Source organism: Strongylocentrotus purpuratus, unplaced genomic scaffold, assembly GCF_000002235.5.
Source record: "Strongylocentrotus purpuratus isolate Spur 01 unplaced genomic scaffold, Spur_5.0 spur5_scaffold_13, whole genome shotgun sequence".
NCBI classification, from domain to species: domain Eukaryota; kingdom Metazoa; phylum Echinodermata; class Echinoidea; order Camarodonta; family Strongylocentrotidae; genus Strongylocentrotus; species Strongylocentrotus purpuratus.
The window spans coordinates 18363059-18375687 of record NW_022145598.1 but is presented as its reverse complement, the minus strand read 5'-3'; the positions used below and the strand labels follow the sequence as shown (position 1 = coordinate 18375687).

Sequence of the window (12629 nt, the reverse complement as noted above, 5' to 3'; positions counted from 1 at the left end):
TACCAAATATTAATAACACAGGTTAACGCCCTTCTGGCTCCTAACAGACGATATATATATATATATATATATATATGTATAATTCTGATTTTCATACACAGTTTTCTAGAGGTCCAAAACTAATCAAATAAGAGGCACAATTTACCTTCTACTATAGGCGACCAAATGGAATCGATAGTTGCAGAGAATAGAAAGAAACAAGCAGACAAACGCACTCATCTTACGAAACAAAATAACTTATCATTGTCATCTTTATTTGGAAGAACTATTTCTTTATTTCATGATTCAATACTTACTTGCAATTGACTGCCAACTCATACATGCAAGAAAACATTCACAAAGAGATACTAATTTCTTAACCCCTTTAGTGCCTCTAGATTTTGAAAGGTTAAATGTTATTTTTCTGAAGGTTCATGATTCTGAAGGTTCTTGTTTTATCTATGAGGGTTTGTATTTCCGAAGGATCATTATTCCGTAGATTCATTAATCCGAAAATAAAATAGAACCCTGTATCGTTTTCGGACTTACAAACCTCTGGAATAACGAACCCAATGTCATTTTTTGTAATTATGAACCTTCATGTATTTCATTTTCGGAATCATGAACTTTTAATTTTTATTTTTCAGAACTAAAAACTTCAGATTTATGAACCCCATTTCATTTTCGGAATAACAAACTTCCACAAAAATTAACCTCATTACAAGTTTTAGGTTGGGAAATCTGTGTTTTGGAATTATGAACCTTCAGAAAAAATGAGTAACCCCAAACGAACAAGCTATTTGCATCAAACAAAACACAAAGCAAATCATTAAGTATTTGGAGAGCGGATTTGATATCCATGGCCCCAAAAGGGTTAACATAATTTATAAAGAGTGGTCTTATTCGTGGCAAGGTATGGTATTTGTAAGATTCAATAGGGTTGAATTAGCTATCAAAATGGCGTCTGACTACTCTATTGCAATATTTCATGAAACAGACACCCATATTTCAGATGTCCTCCTCCTCCTGGTATTGATTCTGTTTATTTATAAAGTCAAACCTGCTTTAGTGACCACCTGTCCACAAAGACTGCATTTTTTAAATTTCCCTTGAAAATGGTTTCTCATTGAAACATGTACTAAAGGAACCTGTCTACAAAGACAACTTTCTTTGTTTCCCTTGGGCGGTCCCTATACCGCAGACAGGTTTGACTGTATATGAAACCTGCTTATAAAGACCACTCAAAGGAGATAGGGAAAGCGGTCTTCACATGTATACACATGGACCAGTGTTCTACTCAAATTCAAACCCAACGCTGAATTTAAGCCTTTGTAGAAAATTAGGTTTGATGAAGAAAGTTAGTCCACGGTCTAAGTTTTAATGGACAGGTGGTCACTAAACATGTTTTAAAGTATATGATATATTGTTTAATAATAATAATAGAGGGTTGTTGTATAGCGCTCATGTCTGTCAGACTTGACACTCCTGGCGCTCCACATTATTACCCCGGCTTTAGCATGGCTGCCATCGTGGTGCTCTAGCATTTCAAGGAATTAATTCCTGCCAGGTTTATCTGGAAATAAAGCCTGAACCATGTATGGAAACAACTCAAAATTAATACAGTATCTACCTTTTTAATAAATTAACTAGAAAAAACATATCAAAAAAAGTAAAAATGAGGTTAAAAATTAACTTGCTTTGCATTTCACATTCAGCCTTTAGTGCATGGTACCATAACATTTTTTTGTTTTGGCTTATCTTAATTTATCTATGCCGTTTGTATAAAAGATAATTTAACCAAAATAACATAATCCCTTGGATATATATATATATATATATATAACAATCATAAAATGTATTCTTAAAGGCTGAATTTATTGGTGACTAAAAACAAATAAACAAACATGGAAATCATAGTTGTAAATTACTATACCGAATGGCAGTTCCCAGAAATTTCATAATTTGGAGTGATCTAATATTTTGGTGCAAAGGGGTTAACAATCTGAACCCCTCAAAAACAGTTTGGAAACTCAAGTTTCATATGATTATCTCTCTTGTTATGGCATAATCATTGCTATGTTTAGTATGATCAGAAAGTGTGTTTATTCTTTAGTCAGTGACTTATGACTTCATACTAGAGGCAATTGACCTTTCCATGATTGCTTTACGTTTTTTTTTTAAAGTAGGGAAAACAGGATATAAAAATAGTGACAAATAAGTGAATTACAATAAATTACATACTAACTGTGCATATTCTGACACTGTGTTTTGACTACATGTTTACAATGAAACAAAAAAACAAAATAGATTTCTGCTTCTATATCAATTTCAGGAAATGCTAAGATTAAACAAAGAGCAATTAGGAGCGATTCGGATATTGTCATATACCCAGCAGAAGGGCGCGAATGGATGCACCAACAACGATCTAATGTTTAAAAAAAATATTTTGAAAATTTATGACCATTCTTTGACTACATCTGCATAGTGAATATTAGTCTGTATCTCAAAATTTGTTATTACTTCAGCAGCACCGTAACTAAAAATGTTTGGAAATATATTAGACAGAAGTTAGTGTTTCTGCCTTTCTGCCAAGCCCATGATAATATATCCATCACGGATCAAATAAGTGACAGCTGCTTTCTCCGCACAATTATCGAACAATGATAACTTAAGCATTTATGATGACAAGATGAAACATGACATGATATAATCATGACACAACATACTTAAGATATTTCTTCAAAGGGGAACTTTCAATTTACCACATGACATGTTATGCGCTTTGAAAAATCTTATAATTGGTAATCTGCTCAGTTCATTTCCACATCTCTACCACATAAATATGCACGATAAGAAGTAACAAAAAAAAGATACAATCGACATAGTGCTTCAACAGATCATGCAATCCGTTGACAAAAACATCAAATAAAGTTCATCTAACTAGAATAGAAAATCATTTTTGACCTGCATGTTCAGTGCATCGAGTACAAATCCACTATGGGAAAAATGAGGCAATTTCATATTAAATAGATGATTATTCAACTTTGAATAAATTTCTTCTTTCTTTCTAAACAAATCTCTAATATACATTTTTTATTGTAGACTGAGTAACAAATATTTCCCACATTTTTTTTTCCTGTAAAATATATTTTTTTTTATATCTATTTGCAAATACTGTACATGATTTCAAATAGTAATGACATATACCTACACAAATGTAGTTCTTGGTATGTGCACACCATATTGCATGTGCACATTTTTCTTCTTGTTCCATTTTCTTGTGAAAACCGTTTCCACTTCTTTCACCGATATCTGACTTTATCCCTTAAAACCAGCAAGAGCAAATCTTCAGACGTACTGCAGTGAGCCAAAATTAACCAAACGCTGTGAGTAGAGTCAACATGACTGATATTTTTGGAATCAGCCCAAAATTCATCCTGAATAAGCTATCTAAGCCTTCCCAACCGAAATTTTGCTTAAATCCCCTCATCTCCTAGGGTATATCACAAAGCCACCGATGATATCTTTGTCAACTTTTTCCCATAATGCATCATGTGAAAATCGACTAAACACTGGTGTCGCTAGATGACGCTGTGGCTTGTGAAGCCACCAAATTTAAGCAATTTTCAAGGGACATTTCTATATAGCAAAAGATCAGAATTCTTTTCTTAAACGACAGAGTTCATATCACAAGCAGAATCAGTTTGATATTGTTCAATTCTTATGATTTGTTTCTCCCAAAAAATAACTGTGATTATGATAATTTTCCCAAACCAGCAAGATGGACCCCGGGGACCCGTTTCACAAAGCCTTTTTTCAATGACAAATGACCAAAATCAGTGACAAATCTGTTGATAATCAATCAGAAGCAAGGATTTCAGTAGCTTATGACAAAGACTGCCGTTTGTCACTGATGCCAAGTTTTGTGAAACGGCCCCCAGACCGACAAGAGACCGAAACAAACAATAACACAATGGCCAAAAATTGGGTGGTGTGGAGTCGGTTTGAGTCTCGTATCCGTCTTCATAATTCGAGCTCCTGCGACGCCGAAAATTTGCCCCGCTCTAGCTCTCAAAACCAAAACAAACATCCTTCTCTAGAAGACAAAATGTACATTGTAAATCATCAATTCTTACTTTCTTACTCGGAAACATTACATTCTTAACCTATCACTGCATTCCAAAAGCTCAGTAACAATCGAGCCTTATGCCTGTACTATAATTTACTACATCTGTACACATCAAAAAATAGGGAGAAGAGAAGAGAGGTTTTTACAGATTTTGTTCACAAAATTTGACCAAGTCTGTATTTTGATTCTAGCTGCAATTTGAAGAGTTTCTACACCACAGAGGATGTTTGATTTGATTTGGAAGGTAAGTATAAATAGTATTGAACAAGCATTAGGGACCCGTTTCACAAAGCCTTTTTTCAATGACAAATGACAAAATTCAGTGACGAATCTGTTGACAACCAATCAGAAGCAAGGATTTCAGTAGCTTATAAAAGAAACTGTCATTTGTCACTGATAACAAGGTTTGTGAACCCCCCCCCCCCAGGACTCAAACATTTGTTTATCAAAACATGGGTGTATCCAATTCATAGAAATGCAGGATTTCTAAGGATACCTTTAAGGGTAGAAATAGGAAAAATCAGAAAGACTATTTTATCATGGCCCTTTCCATTAAAAAAGGATCACTTTGTCATTTATATTTGAGAGTTTGTATCACAGCACTGCAACTGCAAGCTCAAAACAATTACGGCACACTGCGTTACCAATCTTTACGGGGTTTAACAAAGGATATAATACAGAATCGTGCGTCAAATGAGAAACAAATTTTCCCTAACCTTGCCCCGCTTTCACTATTTGGATGCTGTTCTAAGTTTTAAATATTTTTTCCTGAGATTTCACTCTCTAATACCAATTTTTCTTCTCCCTTTCCATTTTTCCCCCTCTCCTCTCCACTCCAAAAAAGACATATATACAGAGGATACTAAAAAGGAATGAATGGGCTTTGTACAAAATAGAAACCGTGACGATGACGCCGTCGAGGACGATGTCGAAGACGATGTCGAAGGCGATGCTGGGGAGAGCGGTGTCGCCTATGATACAAGCAGCACTTTTCTGATTCCATTTGGTGTGTCCTGGTCGTTGAGGTGCTTTGAGTTGTACCTAGGGAAAAGGATATAAACCAACAATGATTAATCAGGTAGGTTTCTCACATGGATCTGCGAGCTTTAGATCACGGAGGCGGACATTTTGATTTCACAATGATTACCTGTCACTGCACATTTAAAGATAAAGTCGAGTTCTGGTCATGAGATTGCAGTGTGAAAGAAACGGTGTGGAATTGATCAGTAAAGGTTGATCATCTAGCATATAAGTACTGGTGTGTACTGCAAGGTTCTGGAATCATCAAAATGATAAGAAATTTGGCCCAGTCTTGGCAAAGTTTCAAGCACTGCACACAGAGAGATGTATATTGGACTACACAAACATGTGGCATAAATATCTGTCCCGACTGTTATGCTGTTACAGGCCATATTTAGAATATTAAGGCATTTGAAGAGCCATGCTTTTCAGGGAACAGTTTTTATCTGATGTTCTTCCACACTTGCATAATAACAATGATAACGTTCACAAATTATTTTTCACCTCTTCCCAGAACTCAACCTTCTCTTTAATAACCCAAACTACTACTAAAGTGTAAAGGAAATTGCAACACAATCTGACTTGAAAATATTAACATTGTGACTCAATTTTTTTATATAACTGGATTGAGATGCCGTGGAGGAAACTACGGATCAATGTCTGCTCCAGGATGGAACGAACTACAGTCTATGGAAATGCTGAATGGTTCTAAAATAGCTTCTTTTTTTTTTAAATTGCAGGGTCTTTCAAGCATTCTGGTCTGAGATAAGGCCAAATCAACCACATATCTGCTAGCAGCCATTTAACTGGCGCAACGTCACTATGAATCAACGACATTTCATTGTTGTTGGTTTTTTACTTCACAGTTCAACAATCAACACAAATCTTTTGGTGAGTTGTCAATGTCACAAAAAGGCCTTATAAAGAAAATATAAATACTAACCATACTACAAATGGACTACAATACAGGCAGAGTGAAAACTCATGTCTGACGGAAAAACAATATTATCACAAAATAAAGTCCAAATTCACTTTTCAATCACTCTAACTAAGGATTACAATGTGTGATAGAATGACAAATCACTATGTAGAGTCATTCAAAATGTGATTATTTTGTTTGTTTTCTTAAATAATTTTTTATAATTTTTTTTTCTTCTTTTTTTTCTTCTTTTTTTCCTTTTTCTTCTCAATAATCTATCCTCTCACCTCAGCGCATTGAGTAAGTGCTCAACTTCTGTTGGTTCCTGATCTTTCAGTACTTTTACACAGCTTTTGACCTGAACAGAGAAAAATTAAAGCATGTACATTAAAGTGCATCAACAAAAGTTTCCTCCTCCAAACTTCATCTCAGAATGACTATAACATCCATACGTCTTGTCATCTACTAAACTTATTTATCTGGTCCTTCATTTGTTATTTTTTGAACAGTTTCTAAAGAAGAGGGAGACAATATACATGTAAACCAATCTATGAAATAACTTGCTTGTTTACCTTGACTACGATACACCCGTGGATAAATAATCCCTCAATGGATCTACATAAATAACTTATTCCATACATTGTACATCTCAAATAACTTGCTGGAGGTATACAATCCATCAATTGATATTTTTTTGCCTGTGTTTTTGGAAGACACATATAAAGTATATATGCACTACGGCATGTGAGACCAAATTCTAAATCACTTCAATGAAATAAACTTTGACCTAATAAATTGCCAATAAACAAAGTTTTTCCTCAAGAGGCCAGATTTGGCTTAAACTATAGGCTCTTGAAACTTACGGTGATTAGGGTGGGGTGGGGTGGGGGGGGGGGGCACTCTTGCAAATTTAGAATTTAAACAGAAGTATTCTTCAAAACCTCTGGGGGGTGTTTCACAAAGATCCTAAGTTGAACTTATCTCTAAGTTGGACTTAACAATTATGGAAAGCCGTTAGCATCTATGAAAATATTTTGCAAAAGTCATTTTAAAAGACATAAAATGTTGATTCAAATCATTCAGATTTTCTATTATTAAGGAGATTTCATATTTTTGATGTTGAATTTATAAAAAGTCTAAAATACTTGAATTTTCGCTTTTGAATATATTTAATTTTAAGCCTACAAATGGCTCTCCATAACTTTTGAGCCCAACTTAGAGTTAAGTTCGACTTAGGATCTTTGTGAAACACCCCCCTGATCTGAACGAAGTCGGAGAAAACTATAAAAACTTACATTGATGGGGGCGCTCTTGTCAAACGCTCCGACAGGATGAACGTGATCGTAGAGGATAATGAGGGCCACCATGACCCGCAGGCAGAAGAGAACGGTGTTCCTTTCTTGGAAGCGAGCCACAAAGTCCCTGCAGAGGACACATAGCAAAACATTAGCTTAAAAAGAAGTAACATTCTGTCCTTATAAGACCCCAATTCATTCATATATTTGCAAACAAACGAAGAGTAATAATTCCAAAAGTAGCTATTTTTGTAACTTCAGAGAAAAAAGAAATTGTTTACCAGATTTTGTACAGGCGTCTATGGAAAAGTGATATTAGATGGTGCATTTTTTCGTAATTGCTCCCAAAATTTAGGTGAATAATTTTGTTGAAAGACAGGTACTTAAAGTGAACAATGTTCTTATATCAATAACTCAATTTTCATCAAAAGTGGATTTAGCTCCTTTTGGAATTAAGCTTTTCAAATACAGGTGTTGCAGTCTAGTGGATAAGTCTCCGGAGACCGAACCACAAAGTACAGGGTTCGAATCCCTGCCACAACACTAGCGTGCGTTAGCAAGACCTTAATGTGCATTTGCCACATAGATACAGGGATACCAGGGAGGATTATTCCTTGAAATGCACTGTGCTCTGATAATGGCTTTCGGAGCTAGGGTAAGAATTTCCAAAGCCCTATGCCTAGGGATGCTGTATCATAATGTGATATGCGTCATTCAAGATCTGAATATTCTTGTTGTCATTATTATTGTTGTTATTATTATAATAATCATCATTATCATTATAATTATTATCATCATTATCAACCTTACTATCATTATTATCATAGTAATTGGCATTCAAAATTTTAAAATCTCTCTACAATACAGCAGCATATGATTTATGAATGCAACAGTTATAACAATAATAATGCTCGGATAGTAAAAGTTTTATCATGCAGCAAAATCTTCATTTTCTTGATCTTTGCATATTTGAGTGGCTTTTCTCAAATTCCCTCACTGGAAAAAGGGGAACTAATATTTTTCAAGTTTTCCTTGATTTCTAGGATAGCTGGGTACCCTTGATAAATGTAACATTAAAATTAGAATTGAAAAAATTAGGATGGTGAATGAATATTACAGTGAAATCTGTCTATAAAGACCACTCAAGGGAAACATGAAAAGTGGTTTTTATAGGCAGGTGGTCTTTATGTAGACGGTCCTATAAGACATACATGTATGTCAATGAGAAACTTCATGGTGGAAACAATTAAAAAAAATAAACAAACAGGTGGTCTTTGTATACAGGTGGTCGCTAAAGCAGGTTTCACTGTACTTACGGGTTGTCGATCATTACTCTGCATATCTGAGCCATTGTACTGAGAACATCTGTAGTCTTCTCGCACCAGACCTCTTTATTCTGAAAGAGAAAACAACAAAAAATTGAAGAGAACTTTCATGGATCTGAAATGATATTCTACTTGAAGTTGTTTAATTCAACTACTACAATAGTGCATGTATATATGTGTGTGCCCCTTCTAATCGCATGGCAATAGAAGGACATTTTTTTTAAAGAAGAGGAAAAGAAAGAAAAGGAAGGGGGTGGGAGCATGACGAGAGACACCCCTTCCCACACCCTCTCCATACTCAGTAGCTTTGTTAAAGTGGATTGCGTACAGCCACTAAGACCACCCCCCCCCCCTCCCCACCCCACCTGATGCCTTGCCCCTTAATACAAGAATTTTGCTTGAAGTATGAGGCAAAACAAATCCCAACAAATACCTCACTTTCAAAAGAGATATGTTATCAAACGACATTCAATGAACCATAACAAAGCCACATTATTATGAAGCATAGCTATCAGTATCGGATCAATGCACTTTGTCATGGGTGATCACTATGCACTTTGCCACTTCCTACAAGTCTAATGGCCCCTACACAACACCAACGCAAGCCATTTATAGACACCTGGCGTGGTGCCCAATCAGTTCTTCGAAGGGATAGTCCAGCTAATGAGTGCTGTTAGGTGAGGGGAGATGGGAACAGGCACCAGTCCAAGTGACTAATGACTTGATTGGGTGTGTGGTGAGGGGGGAGAGAAAGTCCCTTCTGTTGACATTCTAGCAACATACATGCAGGAAGCGTAATGAAGTATGGACCTAATAGATGATGTGTCAAATGACTAATTTTGAGCAACATACTCTGTATATAAACATGGTATGAACAGTCTATGTTATAACAATGGAAATAGCCTGGGCACTATTTATAAGTTCCTCTAGAACTAGGATTGAGGTTTTCGACGTACAACAGAAATTCCAAATGATTTATTATCTTATCTTTTTTTTATTTTGGGGGGGGGGGGGGGGGGATCTTTGCAGAAGTGTGTCTTAACCCTACGTTAACTGGGGGGGGGGGGTCAATTTGACCCCCCCCTGTAGAAATTTCGCGACTACTCCGAAACCGCGGCAGATATAAAATTTTCCTTTCATGACTTGTTACTTTCGAGTCTTACGCATCTTTTTATACAATTTTTTCGAAAATCGGACCGGCGGTTACAAGGTAACGTGACCTTTTGTCTTTGCATGTCAGCCCGAAAAATCGCTCATTTTCGTGATTTGTGTACAAAACATATGGAAAAGTCATTTTCCCTAAAAATAGATAAAACATTGGTTATTCAGTCTTGTTTAAAGTTTAGATGTTTGTTTTGGGGTCAAAATAGTTGAATTGTAGTTATAAATGAAATAAAACAACAAAAACAATAAAATACATAAGTTAAAAAAACAATGAAATACATAAGAAATTGTAAAAACAAGAGATAACATAAGGAATAACCTGGCTCTTCCAATTTTTTGTGTTGTATTATTATTCCAAATGGTCTAATAAATATATGTAGTGAAAAAGAATACGTAAACATGAATAATCTATGATTTATGGGCAGAAATGTGAATTTGATGACCTTATTTGCATAAATTACCATAAATATGCAAATAAGTGAATTTTTCAAAAATTTGAAATTACCATAGTATTCTATACACTTCACTTGACATGCATGCAAATTTTCGCGGCGATCGGCGGTGAAACGGCCGAGATCTTAGGGGGGGGTCAAATTGACCCCCCCCCCCCCAGTAAAAACCTGGTCTGAAATAGCCCAGTTAAAATAGGGTTAAATGACATCCTCTTTCACATTATGATATAATTGAAGTGAAATTTTGCCATCAAATTTTTGGTGAATTTGGGGCTCCCAAAACTTTAGAGGGGCTTTAATACTACATCGTACACTTGATTTAAAAGATGTGTTTCAAATTTGATAAAACTTATCCCACTATTTGGGGGCTGAGTATGCAACCTTTTGAAAAGTATTTAATTATTGATTTTGTGGTTGAGGTTTTTTCTTTTCTTTTTTCGGGACTGATGTATCCATTTCATTATGTTTTCAACCGCCGTAAATTTCTCTCCCATTCTTTTGTTTCAGACATAGATTTTCCAACTTAAATACAGTGAAACCTGTCTATAAAAACCACCCAAGGGAGACAAGAACAGTGGTCTCCATAGGCAGGTGGTCTTTGTAGACAGGTGCCTTTAGTACATGTTTCAATGAGAAACCATTTTCAAGGGGAAAAAAAAAATGTGGTCTTTGTAGACAGGTGGTCACTAAAGCAGGTTTGACTGTATATACAGTGCGTCCCAGAAAAAACGAAACCGAGATTTATTTATGTTTTATCATAACTTAATCACAATTATAATTAATAAATGACACATATTTGTAAAGCTTAGATCCTCCTCTTTCATTTGATGCAACTCATATTATGCATAATTCCCTTTCGTTGACGATCAGCCATGCATCAAGTACTTCGTCTTCTTTACGCATGGCTGATCGCCAAATTGTTTTTAATCACCCATGCGTGAAATATGCATCATATGAGTTGCTTTAAATGAAATGAGGATCTAAGCTTTACAAATATGTGTCATTTATTGATTATAATTGTGCTTAAGTTATGATAAAACATTGATAATTACCGGCTTCGTTTTTCCTGGGATGCACTGTATAGAAGGAAAATAATACCTACCGCTGAGACAAACTTGATGGTGGAATCTACAATGGTCTTGAGCATAGGCGTGGCATGGGCGTAGAATAAAGACATCTTATTGGCCATCTCATTGTTCACTGCTACCCTATTAGGATCGGGCTGAAAACAAAAGCAAACAAACGCAAATTTATGAAAAATTGTTGACGAGAATCAGTAGGTACATGCGTTGCAGAGTATTGAATAAATTATACAGAGTGGATTCCTCACACAAATAAAAAATACATATATAAAAAAATATTTAATACACCAGTTTACGGCTACATCAGTGCGCATGCACAGACATGGGCACCATTTTAATTGGCAAGTAAACAAATCCAATGACCTAGAGGTCATTTGGTTTGTGCGTAAATTAAGATTGCGCCCATGCAAATTATGATGTGAGCGCACAGGGCAGCGCGCAGGCAGTGATGTTATCATAATTTGCATGGGCGCAATCTTAATTACGCACAAACCACTGACCTCTAGAGGTCATTGGATTTGTTTACTCGTCAATTAAAATGGCGCACACAACCGTAAACTGGTGTATTGTTAGTAGACATGAAATCGCCATTTAAAACATAAACGTTCAAGAGGTTTACTGATGAAAGAGCATATAGGGATATTATTTCATATCAAACCCTACATTGTGTGTAATTAATTGTTTTCATGTATCAGGCATAAATGTTCATTTCTTATTCTGCCCTACCTCTATTGCCTTCCTTTCTAAGCACATAGAGACTTTCTTTGTGTTAGTGATATGCGCTATACAAGTAACGTTCATTATTATTATTACATATAATTAAACTTGGAATTAACTTATGTGTACGAGTGTGCGTTAACACGTGTGTGGACTCACCTACTCTAGTATGTTTGTACTTTATTCACAAATAAAAGATGCAAAGTAACTCAATGTCACTGCAATAAGATAATAATGTTGAACTTGGACTTGAACCCCTGACCTATATGTATGTATCTCCAGCCAAGCGCTATAACCACTCAACCACATCATCCCTGTATATTTATAATGCCCTACCTGATTTGCCATCTTTATCCTGCTTAATGTCCGTCTGTAGTAACTGAAGTCGTTCTGAATTGATGGATTTGTCATCTAGAAAAGAAAAAAATACAAAAGAAAGGGATAAATGACGGTATTATCATGACATATACAGGTCATGTCCACTGCATTACATAAATTTTCATTTAAATTTTATGCTGGGAATTGGTAGATTATCAATTAGAAATAG

General features: G+C 35.5%; 1 protein-coding gene across 2 annotated transcripts in view; it reads right to left on the bottom strand.

Annotated features, from left to right (window-relative positions):
• Positions 1-4842: 4842 nt before the first annotated feature.
• LOC763209 (protein FAM49B) overlaps positions 4843-12629 on the bottom strand; it is a 35746-nt gene continuing 27959 nt past the window's right edge. For both annotated transcript variants that reach the window (XM_030983080.1, XM_030983079.1), the window contains exons 5-10: positions 12419-12493; positions 11386-11505; positions 8659-8738; positions 7343-7469; positions 6335-6405; positions 4843-5149 (exon numbers count right to left, since the gene is read on the bottom strand). In XM_030983080.1, coding sequence (XP_030838940.1) covers positions 5080-5149; positions 6335-6405; positions 7343-7469; positions 8659-8738; positions 11386-11505; positions 12419-12493 — 543 coding nt within the window. In that variant the 3' untranslated portion in view covers positions 4843-5079. The remainder of the gene's footprint in view (positions 5150-6334; positions 6406-7342; positions 7470-8658; positions 8739-11385; positions 11506-12418; positions 12494-12629) is intronic.